Below are 19,130 nucleotides of genomic sequence, written 5' to 3' on the forward strand. Positions count from 1 at the left end.
AGAACCTCTCATGATATAAAATCCTGCTCTTCCTCCTCCTCCTCCTCCATCAAATCCTTAAGCATCGAGAACATCTTCCAAAAGTAAGTTAAACTTCATTTTATTTATCTTATTACGTACATGTACATACTGTGTGTCTCTCGCTCTCTAACATACGTAGTACAGTACTGTACGTATTCTCTTTAAACATAAATTATAATACAAAATATAGCACTGAAGCAACTTACGAACAAATTCACCTTACGAACGATCGCTCGGAACGTAACTCGTTCGTAAGTTGGGGAGCGTCTGTATATGTTTTTTCCTTCCAATTCTTCAGTGAGGATGCAGAATCATCTCTGACCTAACGATAGGCTTAAAGAGCTCATTTTAGCCGAGCTGTAAAAGAGAGGTGAAGACGAAGACACCCCCAGAGAGACGCTCCCCAGGGACATGTAGGCTGTGACTCGAAGGCAAGCTCTTTAAGTCCACGGCTATAATTATGATGTAAGGAAACACGGCGATGAATAAAACATAGCATGGGGGGCCTTGACTGTGTGAAGTTTGCAGCGGCCTTAAAAGTCTCCTTTCATGCATTTTTAATTACCGGCTAAATAAAAAAATAAGGATGCCATGAAGAAAACAGAGTTCATGTGGCGTCCAATGCCAAATGCAACCAGAATGAAATCATACAGTACGAGAGTTTTAAAAGGAAAAAAAGTTGAAATAATTTATGCTAATATTAGAACATTACATGAAAAAAACAAGGTTAAAAAAATCAAGTAATAAAAGTAGGTTTATGAGAATAAAGATAGAATTGTACAAGAAAATAGTTTTGTTTTTGTTTTTTTAGATTCAAAATGGAATATTAAAGCAATGATACTAGGGGTGCTTCAGTCAAGGTTTTGTGCTACCGATTCAGATCATCAATGATTAATATAGGCCGATACCGATACATGGTTTCGATGCACATTTTTCCATTTTAGCGCTGCTCACTTACAATTATTTTCATAAATAAGTTAGACTTTTTTTTAGAATAAAGCCATGATATAAGAAAAACAAATATTTAATTGTGAGAAAAGGGGTCTGTAATACTATGAGAAAAATGCTGTAATAAATCTATGATGATTTTTAGAAAAAAAAATGGAATGGAATGCAAGTGGAAATGCAAATCAAATGTATTATCAACGCATATGTACAAAGCAACTAAATAAATTTTACGGTTCAGAATTTATTAAATTTGAAACGCCCCCTACCCACGATAAAAAACAAACAGACGATAGAGCAATATATTAATTTAAACAACTTTTATGTTTACTCTATAATCGACCACCGCCATTTGGGCCACCCAAACACAAACGTATAATTGCCAGCATTTGAAATGTATGGAGGAAAAAAATAAAGAAATCTAAAAAAGTTCTTCAAAAAACACTGATAAACATTGAACATTGAATTACTTTGTGGAGCTGATTTAATGATGTCATTGGTCGATCGGGCAAATTAATACATTACGGCCGGTCATATCGGCCTATCCCGATCCTGTCGATCAGATCGGTGTAAAGTCTAGTCTTCACCCCATCCAAGAAGCACAAAAAGACAACACCTGACAGAGGGAGCGGGAAGACTGACGTCCATTTTTTTTTTGTCACTATACCCGAGCGATTGCATTTACGAAGCTTGCGTGTACATCAAATTTTAGCATGCCACACAAAGCATAAAAGAAATTATAGAATAAAATAAAAATCACTCATTAGTCAAGCAACCACTGTATCCTTGACATGCACCTTTATCTGACGATGCTACTAATTTTAACAGGTTCTTTCTTTAGCCAAAATCTTATGGCTAAGTTCCAATAACGGATTTAATTTCGTTGAATGCGAAGGCAAATCTAGCAAGTGAAGAGCAATGGTGCTTGGCGCCTCTTTTATTTTCATGTAGGCTTGTGTGTGTCAGTAATGAATCACAGTTAAGAGCAGACTGCGGTGTAAGCTTGCACTTTATTAAACAGCCTCATTGCCAGTGCACGAATATCATAAATTATCTCCAACTCATCTTCTTTTTTTCACTACCCTGCAGGAAGCTCGCAGGAGAAAAACAAGGAATTAGAAAAAAATGAAATAAAATATGAATGTGACAACCTTGGTGAATTTTACCCTCTCGAGTGTTGACTTTCTGTGGCTCAAGTCAGGAGTTTAAACACGTGTACTTTTTTTTGCTCCAACCGTAAAGAGTTCGGAGTGCCTGACTCATGACAGATATTTCCAAGTGGCATTTTGACCACAATGAATATTCAAATTGACAGGCGTGTCACAGGTATGTATTTATTTATTTGTTTTGATTTGTAATTCTCAATATCCTGCATTAACCAAGTGACATGTGTGTGTGTTTTGAGAGTATGAACAAATAAAAGTAAGAAGATATTGATGAATCACAGATTTGTGCGTATGCACTTTTTGTGTATGAGGCTCAAAATGAGTAAAATAGAGTCATTCATTAATGAATAAAGTTAATATTACATTCATTGAACTAACTTGTGATTTTATAAAGATAAAGTTGCAATTTGTGAGAATGAAGTCGTAATACACAAAAGTTATAATATTTCAAGAATTTAAAAAAAATAGCGAGCAAGCCGTGTAATTAGTTAATTAGTAGCTAGTTATTTTGGTATCGGTTCCGGTACCAGTATGTAGACTAGCTTAAATGTATTAGCCGTGTTACGGACGTTGCTCTGCTACTGAGCTAGTCACCAAACAAAGTTTAGTAGTGGTTTTGGGTGGTGTGTCCCGTGAGATTTTATGAAAGGACAACTCGTAGTAGCCGCTCCTTTAAGCATTGCCGGTTCTTATGCAGCCAGTTGTAAATTATGGCATTCATAACTACAGTGTGTAAGGGAGAAAAGTAGCAGGTTATCAACCAGAAAGTACGGAAGGCCTACCTGTAGATCTTTGAGCTCCTTAAGCAGGTCAGGGTGCTTGTCTTTTAAATGTTTTGTGATGTCGGAGGTGTTTTGCCTGGCATGTTTTATAATATCGTCTACGTCGTTTTCTTCAGCCATCATTCGTTTTATGGTCTCCTTCTTTTTCACGCGTGAGCCAAATACACTTTTATTTTCAATATGCAAATTCCTGCTTCATGGTCTCCTTCTGTTGCTGCGCACGCGTGGGTCACACAACCCTGCTACTTGTTTTGTCCTCTCCCCCTCCCTCGCACACACACGCACGCAACACTGTCTCCCGGGCGGGGAAGCGACCCACGCCGCGACGATATGTTGCTTTTTGTTTGCTATATGCTAACTCCTCGGACTAGGACTAGTTATGAGTCTCGGTAAGGTCACTTGGCGAGCGGTGGTGCTGCAAGTACCGGTACCATTCAAAACACAGTATAGTTTTAAATGACGCAGTACCCCAAAATCAAATTAGTACCGGTTAACCGTGCATCCCTAAGCAAGACAATTATTAATTAATTAATGTATTTATTCATTCTTAGACTCTGACCTGTTTTCCTGAGGTTATGGTATTTTGTGTACCACCATTTTTGGTTAGTGTGTTACTTTGCTAGCTAGCTAACATGTTCCTAATTTCATTGGTTGGTTGTCTAATTAGTTATCAGGAATACAAAAACACATTGTTTGAGATTCCAGGCATTGTTGTGTTTTGGATAGTTAAAGGCCCACAGTTAGATAGTTAGGTAAGTGAAGTTTGAATTTACCAAACATTTGCGTTTTGCACGGCTTGCCCACGCCAAGCTAATTAGCATGTTTAACATTGTCGCGCATGTGAAGCCATTTGCAGCCGCCAGCTGCCTGTTGCTGTTCCCAACCGTGTGAGCATGGTGCACGTCCTGTACACCAACATGCTTCGCACATTTCAAGATAGAGCGTGGCCGTTACGGTTCATTACGCAACATGACAGGTGGCACTCCCCAGTGATGGGCGGTCAAGGCCATCAAGGCCTTGTGCTGGCCTAAACACTGTTAGAAGTACTGACCTTCATTTACAACTTAAATTGTTCCATTCAATTGTATATTTTTCATTTACTGCCTCCAATACATATGGATGTCCAATCATATTTCAGCCTTTATGTGTTGCCATGTCAATCTAATCTGCCCCTGGACCTTCTAGATCAGTAGCGCTGGCTAATGTAACTTAAACTATTGGCAAATGGAATTTTTCTTTAACCAATCTGATTTGAAATCCATTCTCAACTGGACAAGAAAGCAACCCCTCCCCCTCTGTGATGTCATGCATTATATTTAAATATTTAAATGCTAATTTTTCATGTTATTAGTTCAGTCCTTCCCAAATAAGGGGGCGGACCTCCATAGCACTGCATACCCAATGCATTCATAATTTATTAGCACAGTCGTCTTTACCTTCTACATGCAGGACTGCAACTGAAATGTTGCCTTTGGTTATGGCATCATGTCATTTATATTTGCATGCTGATCAACTGGGACCACGCTAACAAGCACAAAACAAATGTGATGAATTGTGACGAATCAGAAGTAGCTTACTAGAATGACGTTTTCAGATTTAAGAAAAATCTACAACAGAAAAAACAAAGTCAAAAATATTTGAGATTAAATTAAAAATATTATTAATGCTATTATTCATTTCAATTTAAGAATGGGATGTTAGCATTTAAGATAATTAAGCTATATTAAGAAAAGTCTGACTTTTTTATTTATTTTTTTTACAATTACTAGAGAAATTACTAAAATAAAGTTATAATATGGCAAAAAAACAACTCATTTACAGCATAGGCCTACAATGTTGCAAATGACAAGAACAAAGTTGCACTAATACAAACAAAAAAGTTGGACATGTTCTTGAATAAAATTGCAATATCACAAGACAGTCTTTTGGCTTGCATAAATGTGAAAGGTGCCACACTAACTTAGATGGAGCATCTTTAAGAACTTCCTGGGAGCGCATCATTTCCCGACCCAACACACAGAGCGGCTCCGTAATTAATCCCCATTTAGTCACAGGAGGCGGCTCCGAGAGGGGAGACCGTAACTCCACTGATAGATCTGCTGTCATCTTGGACGGCCACCGTGTGTTGATTTAATAAAGAAGGAAAGAGCGTGGCGGTCAACGTGGGCTCGTCAAAGAGAAGCTTTGCATATGGTTTATTGTATCTTTTGGGATATTCAAAACCATATGAATTTGGGAATTTAAAGACATCATCTTTGCTTCAGAGCTCCACATGAAAGCCTCATTTATGCTTGTTTGGCAATGAGTTTGTTGAATCATATTTCACTAACACTTTTTATGATGTTATGATACCCACAAAACAACAACAATAGGCAAAACCACTATTTTTTGGAAAACAGACACGGAATGTTGTAAAAGGTTTTGCACCAGAAATGATATCTAGGACCTTCAAGGATCCCAACCTCGGTGGACAACCTGGTCAGCTAACTACTGGAAAGCTACAGAGGGCCAAAACCCCTCTTTTTGTTCCTGGTGAAATGATGTAAATGCAAATATTTAGGTACTACAATGGCATAAATAGTCTTACAATATATATATATATATATATATATACGTATATACATATATATATATATATATATATATATACGTATATACATATATATATATATATATATATATATATACATATATATATATATATATACGTATATATATATACGTATATATATATACGTATATATATATATATATATATATATATATATATATATATACGTATATATATATATATATATATATATGTATATATATATATATATATATATATATATATACGTATATACGTATATACGTATATACGTATATGTATATACGTATATACGTATATACGTATATACGTATATACGTATATGTATATACGTATATATATATATATATATATATGTATATACGTATATATATATATATATATGTATATACGTATATATATATATATATATATGTATATACGTATATATATATATATATATATATATATATATATGTATATACGTATATATATATATATATATATATATATATATATATGTATATACGTATATATATATATATATATATATATATATGTATATACGTATATATATATACACGTATATATATATACGTATATATATATACATACATATATATAGGTTAAGGTGACAGCCACATCATTTTTTTTATATATATATTTTTTATTATTATTATTTTTTTTATTAAGAGCTCAGTATTGTTCATTCGGTAATTTTACCACAGCCACATAATTTCTTAATGGAGATGTGACGCTTCGTTGTCAAAATGGACACTATAATCATTGTTTTGTTCCTAAGAGCTAACAAGCTGCTAATTTTTGTTAAGCTACAAATCCAGAGGTGAATCTTCTCGAAGCTATTCTCTAATATAAAAACATAAATGAGGCTAACATAAAATATGACTCAGGGGAGCCAGGCAGTTAAGTTCAAAGCGGTTTATGTTTAATTGCAGCTATTTATTTACACAAGTCTGTCAGGGAGAGCACAAAGGGCTAAAAGATTACCGTTAGCATGCTAATGAGCTCCCGAGCGCGAAGAGTGCAAATGAATGCTAATGAGGGCACGACCATAAACGCGGCAAAATGACTTTAAACGATTTGCACTTCTTAAATGCGGCTGCCGCAGCCCTACGCATTCTGGGGAATTCAATAACAACTGCATGCTGCTTTTTGTATTTCGTACAGTTTCAACCAGAAAAGGTCACAGGAGCTAATGAAGCAGCTTGCAAGAATCAGGCTTTAATTTGCGTTAGTTAGCTTAAAGTTCACAATGTCTTTTTGCTGCACTTACTCTTTATTGGAATTTATACAATATAGGGGACCCGAACACGAAACTCTAAAAGTTCACTCAGTTGCACACCATGGAAAGTCAACAACAACAACAAATGTCAAGTTACGCAAATCAAGGCTAAAATGAGTGGACCGGACATCACAACTACGGTATCATAACTTGGCACACCAAAAAGTCTCAAAGACCCATGTCCGAATTCTAACAGGAAGATGAACATTTTGGTTTGAATAATTTCTCACTCAGTAGTAGCATACCATAGAAAGATAAAAAAATTAAAAATCACACCTGACACTTGTTTCATCAATCAACACAAAACTAAGAGCATTTCTATGATAACAAGATGTGAAAAAGTCCCAAGGACCCCATGCCCAAATTTGATAGGAAGTTGGCTAGTCTATTGTGAAGCTGCCACCGTACCAATAGTTTGCTCATACCGCCATGACAAAAGGGTTACGCTGTTAATAAATGCATAAGCTAGTTATTTCCCATCATACCATAATCTTTGCCAGGGTGGTAGAGGTTACCAGATTTGCAGCGCCCACAACACCAAAAAATATGTTTTCTTTCAAATAATATATTGCAAATTCCGACTTTTTTTTTTTTTAACGTTCAAGTCAAAGTCAAGTCAATGCTCATAAATATCAAGTTTTAGTAAAGCAAGCCCAAAGTCCTAAAATTGATAGTTCCAGTTTGACTTGGGGCAAGTCATATGACTTGAACCCCTTACCTTTGCTATTAGTCATCAAAATGTACACAGACAGCTACAATGATTAGCGGCCAGTCAATCGTGCACAGCTTATCGTCTGAAAAAAAATGACAATGTCCCTCTGAAGACTATTATGAACATCAAAAAGCTGCTTTATGCTTTGTAATAAATTATTAATAAGACACGATGATGATGATCCGCTTGGACATGTCGGCTCAAAGGAATGTGCTGCTCTCTACCAAGCGCTCATGTCATGTAATTAGACAGAAAGTTTTGATGGGGGGAAAAAAATCAGTGAAAGTGCAAAGTAGGTCTACTTTTAAAAAAAGATCACTTCTAGTTACAACGCTGAAACCACCCTGAAGCCAGCATACCATTTGGTACCCTTGTCAACCAACAGACTCAAAGACCCTCGACTGGCACAGACACAGGAAGTCTTTTTTTTGTCACACTGCAATAATGTAATGCATTGAAACGTCACATCTCTTCTCTCAGCTCATCAGAACGGCATTATGTTTAGCCATTCTATGCAGAGGATAAAGAATGAATGACTAAGTACTGTTATATTGTGTGTAAAATATGAAACTCCAAAAAGGCAACTACACAAGGTCAGAGCAAAATCAGCTAGATTTAGCTCCTAACACTCTCTTAGTAAACCTCTACTAAGATTGCTGAAATCCTTTCTATCACTGTCCTCAAAACCCACCGGATTGGCTTGGTGTTCGCGCACTGCGGTGGTCACGCGACGTTTGAGGGAATCAGCAGTGTTTGAAAAGGAACAGCTTTCAGCAAAAGCTCAAAAGTGAGCCGGCGTAAGCGCCGTCGTTCCCCATCTCTGGAGACGCGTTGATCTGCGGCGTTCAAAGAACATTCCGGCTTCGGGCTACGCTTAGAAGCGTTTCAAACACCCTGCCCGACGTGTGCTTGTAATATCAATGCTGGGAAATAAAGTCAATGGCGCGCCGCTTGTGGAACGGACCACGCTGTTAACCAGCTGGGGTTGTTTGCAGCACTGCTGCAGGTGGAAGGCACTGTTATGTTGCTGGTCATCCCCTGTTTAAAAAAATATTTTAAAATCACTGATGATGGTACATTCGCCTGACTTTGGTGCAGGCAGTGTGGGTTCATGCAGCTAATGATTGACCCATGAATAGCAAACCTCTGTTAAATCAGGAGCATGGACTATGGTCTCGAACACGGTCAACAAAATGAAAATAAGACATTATTATTTCTAACTGTTTAAAGCTGTGTTGTTTTTTCCCCCTAAACACAGTCCAGCACTTCAGATAAATCGGGTACACCTAAATAAGCATGCAAGTAGTGGCTTTTAAACGGTAATCAAATGTGAAAGACTGACAGATGAGAGTATTTAATAGTTTTATAATCATTTAAGAACCGTTTCAATTAATGGAAGCAGGTGATGAGCAGCATTGTAATGTAAATGGCCGACGGGGCGACTCTTTCAGAGGCGCGCAAAACATTAGTACAAAACAACTCACTGAAAGCAATTAAAGTGTGTTTTGCATGCACATGAAAAAAAAAAAAAAAGCATTATCACAATCCCAATTATGTATGTGCTGTTCCAGTAATTATTGCTCATTATCGTGAGTGGCTGCTGCGGGCAAAGGGAGAGTCAAACTGTAACACAGCTCATTAGCCGCAATGACAGCAGGGAGATTTACTGTTTACTAGCCTTTGCTCTTTGGGATGTCTCGCTACAATATCTACCGTGTGTGGTAAATAACAGGATGCAATGCTCATTTTCAATACGTCATTTTTAAATATTCCTACTGTTTATGGTACTTTGGTATAAGTATTTTGTGGCAATGTTTTTGTCAATTCTTCTTTACGTTCCAGGGAAGTAGGTCTCACTCATTTTGCATAATTCAGCCAGATACCTGTCAATCAACTAACGTTTATGTCAAATGAAGTATCTGAATAAAAAACAAACAAACACTTTGTACATAATTGACTGAACTAACTGACCAACTAATCAAATAAATAACTTTCAAATAAGTTTTTCCCAAACAAACAATTCAGGTTACGCACTCAATTTTTTTTTGAAATATTACAGTACCTACTATTTTTAGTATACAAACAGTCTTGGCATGGACATTGAATCCAAAGATTCAACACTGTTTTCGGATGCCGCTCAGGTCGCCCGTGCAAGGCACTACGTGACCTTTTCCATGATGAACCACGCGGGTCTGAAGTTCTGACATATCGTTCCGTCTCGGGAGTGTTAGCCGAAGATGCGGCGCAGCGCACGAACGCATGACAGAGTTTTCGCTGCGAGCGGGGGTGCGGTTTGGAAAGGCCACTATGGGTTTTCTGAACATTTAACAAGAGCCGCTGTGTTGGCTTGGCCCCATGAATCATCTCCTTTCACCCTGATTGCGCACCTTTATTTTCTTTAATGTCTTCTTAGCTGGAAGGAAGAGAAACATATTTTTTTTCTATCAACTTCTGGCTTGGATTTAATGTTTCTTGTCAGCACTTTATATGACAATGTTAAGGTTTGCTAGAGATTCACCTTTTTTCATCATGTTCACATTGTTGTTAATATTCAAAGTCCTGAACGCAACATTTCAAAGGATTATTAGGACGGCTGATACTTTTGTATTGCGGAACCATTTTTTCCCATGGGAAATAACTATCTCCTAATGAGTTTCTGTTTCAAAACCATTTACCGACTCTGTCTTGCATCAATGTTTAAAAACACTTTTTCTTCTTTTTACAAGTAACTTTTTTTTTACTGGCATAGTTATAGAAATCGAGTCAGTCCTGCAGTAAACTGACACTCACCCACAAAGGTTCGCAATTGCCAACAGATGCCACGTGATTATGGCTATAGCCTGCCTAAATGAAGCTTCTCTGCTCACTTCAACATTTGTCCTTGGCCCCAAGATGGCGTCAAAGCAATGTTTTTTATTAATAGACATGACATTGGCGTGAGCACAAAACAATGACTCCTTCAGTTTTTCAGCGAATAATGGAGGTTAGGTTCCCCAGAAATTTGCAAAATGACGAGTTAACTTCTGTCATAAAAGACACGTTAAAGTAAACAGAGGTAAAACTACTTACCCGTTGATGGTGGTAATGGACGGTTAGCCTTAAGGGAGGCTTGTAGGCGGTGAGTCAGCTTTACAAATTCTTACCTGTTAGACAAATGTGAGAAGAAGTTAAAACTGTGATAAAGTAAAATAAAAGTAAATAAAAATAAAACCACTCACCATTTGACAACACATGATGGACGGAAAGCTGAGTCGACTTCTTAGGTCCCATACCCTTTAAACCACTTCATTTTGTGTAGTTATCTTTAACGTGGATGACAAATGAGCACAAGCCAGTGCCTGGGAGGTGAATCTCTTCACATAGGAGTGTATAGTGTCCATGTCCTGTTTATATGATAACTGTGCTGCTCAGAGCAGCCAGTTCAGAAAGTTCAAAATAATGTATGTCAATTTTGGTTGAATTCTGAAATTGATGACGCTGGAAAACTCAATGAACTTGCTATTGTGTCGGATAACCACTCATGTTTGAAACTCTCCAGCAAAAAAACCTTGGGCTGACTTTGTCAAAGCAAAGACAACCTAGCGAAAAACAAACAACAGGCAGTTCTTCAAACACCCCTCGAGTACTTTTCCCCAAGTGCCGACACTGCTTGATTGATGTCTCTTTCTTTGGAGTACCTTTAGCCATGAAAATAAAAGCACCAGAACACTTTGCAGCAACGACATTTAAGAGCCGTTGTGTTAGTTTGGCTCAATGAAACATCTTCTTTCATTCCGATGAGTGGCAACGAATTCATGCTTTAGTTCATCCCTTTTACAGCGCAATCGTGCCGATTGAAATCAACAGTATAATAAAGTGCAAGTAGCCATGAGCAGACCCTTGTACCCGCTTTCAAGGTGAAACCTCCAAATGATCAAACTTGGTCATCATGCTCAGCTTGTAAAATATTCCTGATTCAGCTTAGTCCATCTATCACGTATACTTCTGATTTGGGCTCATTTGAGCAATTTTTTCCACAATGCAAGCCCTGGAATTCACCCAAAATGGCTACTTCAAACCAATTAGCCAACTCAATTTCAGATTTGGGGGATATGTCATGTTTGGGACCCTTTAAATACTGTACATACGTTTCCACCAGGATACACGCACTTGCAGAAATTGGAAAACTTTTTGGGCACGACCCTCCCAAAAAGGACTAAAGAATGTGTTAAGGCATTCCAAGCTTTCTTTTCTGTCTTTTAATCCCTCAACCATACCTTCAACAGTACCAGGCATGAAAATGAAAAAAAAATTGAAGACTACGAGGTGGTCTATTTTTTTTTCATACTGAAACTTGCAAAAATTCAAATGTTCATTTTCAGGCATGTTTAGGCCTTAATCGCTTTTGATTTGCTGGAATAATAATAATAGACAACCCGAATGATTGAGTGTTGCGTTGGGATCCCTGAGTCGCTCCATTGTCAAAATGTCATGAAATGTTATTAATAATCATCTTTGACTTGCATTCCCAGCAATGCCAGCAGACATTAATAATATGCTTACATTTCAAGCAAAGCGCTGCACTTGTCATGCGTTTCGCTCGCATCCTTTTGTTGCTGTCGAGTTGTCTCTGCTGAGCGCATGACAGAACACGCAGGACTTTTCTCTCTTGCTGTCTTTTCTTCTTGGACTTGTTTTTTGCAGCCGTTTGAAGTGCGCCAAGTTGTCGGAAATGTAATGAGTTCAAACAAGAGGTGAATTTGCCCCAATTCAGCAAGAAGACGACAGGCATCAGTAATGAAGCTGTCTCAGCACCCTCAATATAATATATAGTATATAACATAATCAGTGATACATTTATCATTGATTATACAGTCCAAAAACTTTAAACCCATAAAATTTTATTTTATAGTAAGACTCTATTAAAAATAAGCCATCCTACCAATATAAGCAGCCATGGTTAATGCTAATGCTAGCTCAATATTGCTAGCACAACTGTTTTGTTGAAGCTGGATATGTGTTCTCTGTTATTATTGATCATGACCAGAAGTGGGTAGAGTAGCCAAAAATTTTACTCAAGTAAGAGTAGCGTTACTTCAAAATAATATTAATCAAGTAAAAGTAAAAAGTAGTCATCAAATAAATCACTCAAGTACAAGTGAAAAAGTATTCGCTGAAAAGAATACTCAAGTACTGAGTAACTGCTTGAACATGAAGTCTGATTTATTTTTAGGGGGTTGAATGGGTCTCTATAAAGACTCGGTTCCCATCGTCACATTGAAGAGCCCTTTAAAAGACTTGATTTGTTCGTGAACGTCACATCACTAGTGTCCGCGGAAATACTCCCACACAGTCAGTCAAGTGGAGCGCTTACCTGAAAATACAGTAAATCTAATGTATGAATGGGGCGGCGGGTAACGACTCTAGTGTAGCCCAATAGAACGGAGTAAGAGTAGCGTTACTTCTTCACACATCTACTCAAGTAAAAGTAAAAAGTATTGTGTGGTAAAACTACTCTTAGAAGTATTTTTTTTCCAAAATGTTACTCAAGTAAATGTAACGGAGTAAATGTAACTCGTTACACTACCCACCTCTGATCATGACTAAGCACTTTCATATTCGCATGGCAATATGAATGGCCAGAGAGACTTGTTGGGGAAGGGATATATATATATATATATATATATATATATATATATATATATATATATATATATATATATATATACGTATATATATATATATATATATATATATATATATATATATATATATATATATATATATATATATATATAGAGAGAGAGAGAGAGAGAGATAGAGAGAAATATATATATATATATGTGTATGTATATATATATATAGATATATATAATTTTTTCATTTATTTTATATACATTCTTAGCATTGGATCTCATTAGTTTGTACCTCACTTTGTGGCTTTTGAGCGGCAGTAATTCAACCAGAAAGTCGTGAAACATGAATATGTTAATTCTGAGGTCAATGCTGACAGACAGGGAATGGGGACACCGGCTGAATTGAAGCCATTTTTACTGGAATGAGAAGAAGAAGAAAGAAAAAAAGTCATAATGGAAATGCTAAACCTGAGCGGACACCGTGACAAGTTGGACTATCATCTCACTGATCACCTTCCCTTGGAGCGGCCATCCCAGCATTCATTCCTGCATACATTACCAGTAGTTCTGCTCTCACTATAAATGTAGTGTGCAGCTATTACTTCTTTGATTACACACAAATGCATGGCAAACTGAGGCCTGCATTAATAAGCAAGTAAACACTAGAGAGGATATAAGAAGATTCCCCAAAAATTGTTGCGCCGAGCAGGTTTTTATCACTTGTCAAATGGAAAGTATCACATCACCCAAACTTTGTGAGTGTAATGTCATAAAGCCTCCAGCTTTCTGAGGTTGGCAGGGAGGAGGGAAAAATATAATTAACCGTCGCGAGATAAAGTTGCCAAACATGACGCGTCTGCTGCTGACGACTGGGCGAGACACAGACGCCTGACGCGATTGACCTGTCAATCAAAATTTTAAAGGGGAAAAATTATAAATAGCAGTCAGAATGTGAGTTAAAGTCTGTCTTTTTTTTATTATTGTTTTAGTGGTGATATGATTAAATGGACAAAGACAAATTACCCAGCCCATCTTGTGTCAGATGCTCAAAATTGCTTTGATATTGGACAGCCCTCAGAGTCTGGCAAAAAATATTAAAAGGTTTTTGCTATGTAAAGCATCTCCATGAGTCTGAAAATCAGACGAAAAGTAACGAGAACGTGAATTGAACGTGAATATCAAAAATCAATTGCGTTCCGAGCAATAATCTCTAAGAGTCAGGATAATTTTTTTTTGCAGGTTCTTGCTTTGACAGGATTTCTCTCAGAGATGTGGACAAAGTAAAAAGTTCAGATGAACTTTGAGCTTTGACATCAACTTCCTCACTCATCTTGTGTCAGATCCTCAAAATGAATACTAATAGTCTTTTTGCTTTTTTGACATTGCTCAATAAACCCAAAGCGTGCTTTGACAATTATCCCGGAGAGTGTGAAAATCAGTCTGAAAGTGCAGTGTATTAAATAAATAAGTCTACAGGGTTCCGAACCACAGGAGCCGAAAGATAATCAGAAAATCAAGTGAGTTCTTGCTTAGGCATAGGAGTTCATTAAAGTTGAAGATTAGTCATTGACATTGACTATCTTGCCCACATTTGATCAGATATAGTTAAAATTCATTAGTGTCCTGAACCCTGACTGTGTGATGGGCAGTCAGAAAATAAGTAGAGTTCATGCTTTAGGAGGAGTTCATGTACTGTATGTTGAAGATCAGCCCAAAAACTTTCTCCTATAAAAAGCACGTATTGTTTCAACTTCAACATTAACTACCTTGCCCATTTTTCCTCAGATATCAAAATCAATTGCTTTCCTATTTTGACAGTAACCAATTAGCCCCAAAGTCTGAAGATCAGTCAGGCAGCGCTGGGAACATGTATTGATTTGACTAGCCCGCCTCACCCACTGTTTGTCAGGTATTCAGAACCAGTTGATATTAGCGGACAAACCTCACGATATAAAAACATCCAGTCGACTATTGGGGAAGCCTTTGAAACATCAGGTAGGAATACAAAGAACTGATTTCTGGTAAACAGCAAACATTTATTTATTTGTGTTGCTTTCATTTTTGTGTAATGTTGTTGTTTTTTGTTGTTGTGGTTGAACTTCCATGTGGAGAGCTCATCAAGAGGAAAACCACGGATGTATTCCGAGTGTGTCGGAAAGCAATCGGCACCTATGAATATTAAAGCGGCGCCTTTCGCATGGGCGTGAGGCGCTAACACGATAGAGGCCTTGAAGAATTAATGCAGCTTGTCCGCTAATTTATTCATGTGATTTACAAGCGTGAGGCAGCTACACTTGCTTAGATTTTTTTAGAGATAATTGGCACCTTAAGCCATATTTTGACCAAAGGTTCCAGTTCAGTTCTACTCACTACGGTACTGATCATCGTCAGTCAAATGTGACCATTCTACATCAAGCAATCAATGGACTGCGATATTTGTAGCACCACCCATGATGTACCCTCTATTTGGGGGCGTATTACGATGCTGCCTCAATAAAGATTTCAGTGGTTGTAAGGACAAATTATTTGTATTTAAGCGCATAGAACTTTGTGTTTGTATGTGACACATTCATTCCCGTAGCTTGGCCCGTTACTGTTCATGTCAATAGAGTACCATCTGTTTTGGTCATGATATCATATTAATTTTCATATTAATTGTCGTCTTTCAGCGAGTGCACAATGCATGAAGCCTTTAAAAAATGCACGGACTAAGCACCGGCCGACTGAAGCAGGTTTACGTCTGTCGATTGGGGTAAGGGAGTACAGATGGTCCCTCTCATTCCATGTATTTTTGCGAACCTTTGAGTCATAAATATGGGGAAGCACTCGGCGAAAGGTGAGCATCTCCATCAACGGAATTGCTGATTAAGACAAATGCCCAACTCTGTTTATTTTGTCAAACGTCTTCCATAAATATTACACGGCTTCATATTTTTATTTCAACACTTGAATATAATTTCCAGTTTTTGTGTAGCACATTCAATCCCACAGCATGGTTCGTTACTGTTCCTGTACAAAGTGTCTGGTTTTAGCATGAGCTCATACTTATTTTATCTACATATTGTGCATGTTCCTTAAAGTTTTCATGTATTTCATGTATTTTACATTCTTCCTGCCTGTGCATGACATTAATTTAATCCCTGGCTTTTAACTCTTCCTGTAAATACACCAGGATGACCTCATTTTGTCAACTAAACTTCCCTAAAGATTTCAGTTATTTCAGGACCAATTATTTGTATTTGAGCACATACAGTATAACTTCTTGCATATTCAGTCTCTCGTTTGACCATCGGGTCTTTGCATGAGCTCATTTTGTCAAACAGAAGTTTTTCAAGGCAAAGTATTGGTACTTGCCCAAGTAGAAGTTTCTGTTCAGTCCCACTTGAAGTCCTGTCCGACTGTTTCAAAGAACTTGACGTTAAATGGTCTATAAAACTCCTGCAGCTGCTCGATGACCTCCTGCTCTATTTGTACGTGAGTCCTGCCCTTGGACTTCCCCAAGCAGCGAGGCTGCCCGCTGCTCTCCGGCTTCTTCAGACACGGGAAGCCCTTGGTCCTGTTGAAGTAGAAGTGCTTGTCCGAGATGATCCGCTTGAGTCCCAGGAAGTCCTGAATGCGACCCATCTCGCCCGCCGGGTCCGTGATGAGCCGCTCGCCGCTCACAAAGTGCATCTGCGAGAGGCGGAAGTAGCGCAGCCAGTTCTCCAGGTGTAGGATGTACATGCCGATGCGGATGGCGTTCCACGAAGTGTCAACGACGCCGAGGCTCCTGTTCTTAAAGGCCAGCTCCTCAAAAGTTGGGATATCGGGTTTCTTTGACAGAGTCTGCGTGTAGTCCGAGATGGCCCGGGTGACGGGGTTGCGCACCACCACGAGCAGCTTGGTCTGTTGGGACATGCTGGAGATGCGACGGGGCGCCTCCCTTGTGACAAAGTAGCTGGGGGTCTTCTCCAGTGTGATCTGACTGTCCAGTGTTCGTGGCATGAGGCCCCTTGAGGGGGGAAACAGAATAAAACAAGTTGTTTGTAGAAGTAGTAGTCATATTAGTTACTGAATACAGATCAAGGTATACAGTAGAACCCTGTATGTTCATGGTTTAGCATTCATGGATTGTGTTTTGGAACCTATCCTTCAATATTCACGAAGAAAAAAAAAACGTTGGCAAAATTAGGCATTTTCGTCATTTGGCCAAAATAAAATTAAAGCCAAGAATATGGCCGAAATAGGATGTTGTAGTGACACACGCAAAAAAAAAAACACTGCAAGCAAGTTTCTATTTGAGTGTCTGCCTCACTGCTCGCTGCCGTTTGTGTGCCGCATACCGGAGAAGAGAGGGGCGTCGCTTGGTAAACTATTGGCCAGCATTTCAGCTGGTCAAAAAAGAGAGCGCTGACGAGTACTGCACTACAGATGAGCCACTTTTTCTCCTGCAGCGCCTTCCTTTTTTTCTTTGAATCGAGCGCTTTTTCACTGGAATTCCGTTGACCGTGCTAAATACTTCAGCTAATGCTAGTACTATTGCTATCAACAGTTTTAAACACGTGAACACTCACCACTACAGACCTACAAGACGCTGTGTGACTTTGCACTCCGTTCCCGAAGCCGATTGGTTAGTGCGAAGAAATGTATTTATTTATTTTTAAACGTTGGTGAATATGTGAATGTGCGGATTTTAAGTGTGCCGCACTGTGTTACGCTCCAAATACAAACACGTCATCCGCACCGCACCGCACACATCCGTATTGACTATAAAGTGCAATCATACCGGCAGAAAATGCTAACCCTGCCTTTGATGTTTAATGTAGGCTAACATTAGACAACATGTCTGTGGTGTGGACACATTTCAATTTATATTGTGCTTTGTTAAAATGCCAGTGCTAAATAAATATTTTATAGTAATATTATAATTGTAATTAATTATATTAAATGCAATAGTAAAATAATTGGCATAATTGTTTTGCGGCGTTTCGTTTTTCGGCCAAGCATTTCTCATGTTGGGTTTTTGATTTCAGCCAAAAATTTTCATTTCGGTGCATCCCTAATTACATGGATCAACTCTGTCTAGGTTTGCAGTCTCGTTTTTATAAATGCTGTCATGCAGTAGAGCTAGCGCTGTAGTCTTTTTGGCATGCAATGGAATGTAACTAGCCAGCACAAACACAACATTGAACTTCTTTGGTAGATTAAAAATTATGCACTTCGCTATCAGCACTTCATTGTCCGTCGGGCAGTATTTCTCCATCATCTGAATGTCTGCATACTCCACCACGTTTGGTTGTCTCTTTGTTCCCGAAAAATCAGAGGCTAGCACAAAACTCCCTAACACGATATTATCCTGGCTCTCAGATCATCCATCTCTTTGTTGAGAGACAGGACGTTGGCTAGCAACAGGCTAGGTAGCAAGCTAGGTAGCAGGCTAGCAGCGTTCATGTAGCTCTAGCCTTCCGCTTAGCATGTAGCCCGCTCTTGCTGCATCTCCATCTTGGTTAAGTCAGCTGATGGCTACTTCGTCCACTTGAGCTCAGTGGTTTAGCGGCATATCAGATAATCCTCAGAAACGCTAGAGCTGCATGTGGGAGGCTAACATGTTTGCCAAAGGATATGCCAAGTTGCTGATTTTAACCATTTGGGGTTAGTGAAGTCCTGGTGTAGAAAAAAGCTACTGTCGAGGTCCTAAGAAGCTCATTGTGAGCTTTTCGATGTCCTAAAGCACTTTTCTGTCATTTGCTATCTTTGAGTATGTGGTGCACTCATTGCGTGCTTTATTTGGATAGTCTGACTGTAGGATAATATATATATTGGATGTTTTATATAAGACCATGTTAAGAGTAAAGCAAAGAATACTACAACTAACAGTTTGAAGTGGAATGAAAAGATTAGAGGACGTCAAATTGAGTTCACCTGTTATAGTACATTTTTTTATTCATTCTAAAGTTTCACCTGAAATTCAAATTAGCCCTAACTTTTTTTTAGGGAGTAGTAGGTGGACTTTAGGACCATGCATCTCACCCAGTAGA

The 19,130-nt window shown here is 38.2% G+C and overlaps 1 protein-coding gene across 1 annotated transcript in view; it reads right to left on the reverse strand.

Moving 5' to 3' along the window:
• Positions 1–15,986: 15,986 nt before the first annotated feature.
• Positions 15,987–19,130, reverse strand: part of hs3st2 (heparan sulfate (glucosamine) 3-O-sulfotransferase 2) — a 33,343-nt gene continuing 30,199 nt past the window's right edge. The window contains exon 2 of the mRNA XM_077557936.1: positions 15,987–17,104. Within this exon, the coding sequence (XP_077414062.1) occupies positions 16,486–17,104 (619 nt within the window). The 3' untranslated portion in view covers positions 15,987–16,485. The remainder of the gene's footprint in view (positions 17,105–19,130) is intronic.

The sequence above is a fragment of the Vanacampus margaritifer genome, chromosome 2 (assembly GCF_051991255.1).
Source record: "Vanacampus margaritifer isolate UIUO_Vmar chromosome 2, RoL_Vmar_1.0, whole genome shotgun sequence".
Classification (NCBI taxonomy): Eukaryota; Metazoa; Chordata; class Actinopteri; order Syngnathiformes; family Syngnathidae; genus Vanacampus; species Vanacampus margaritifer.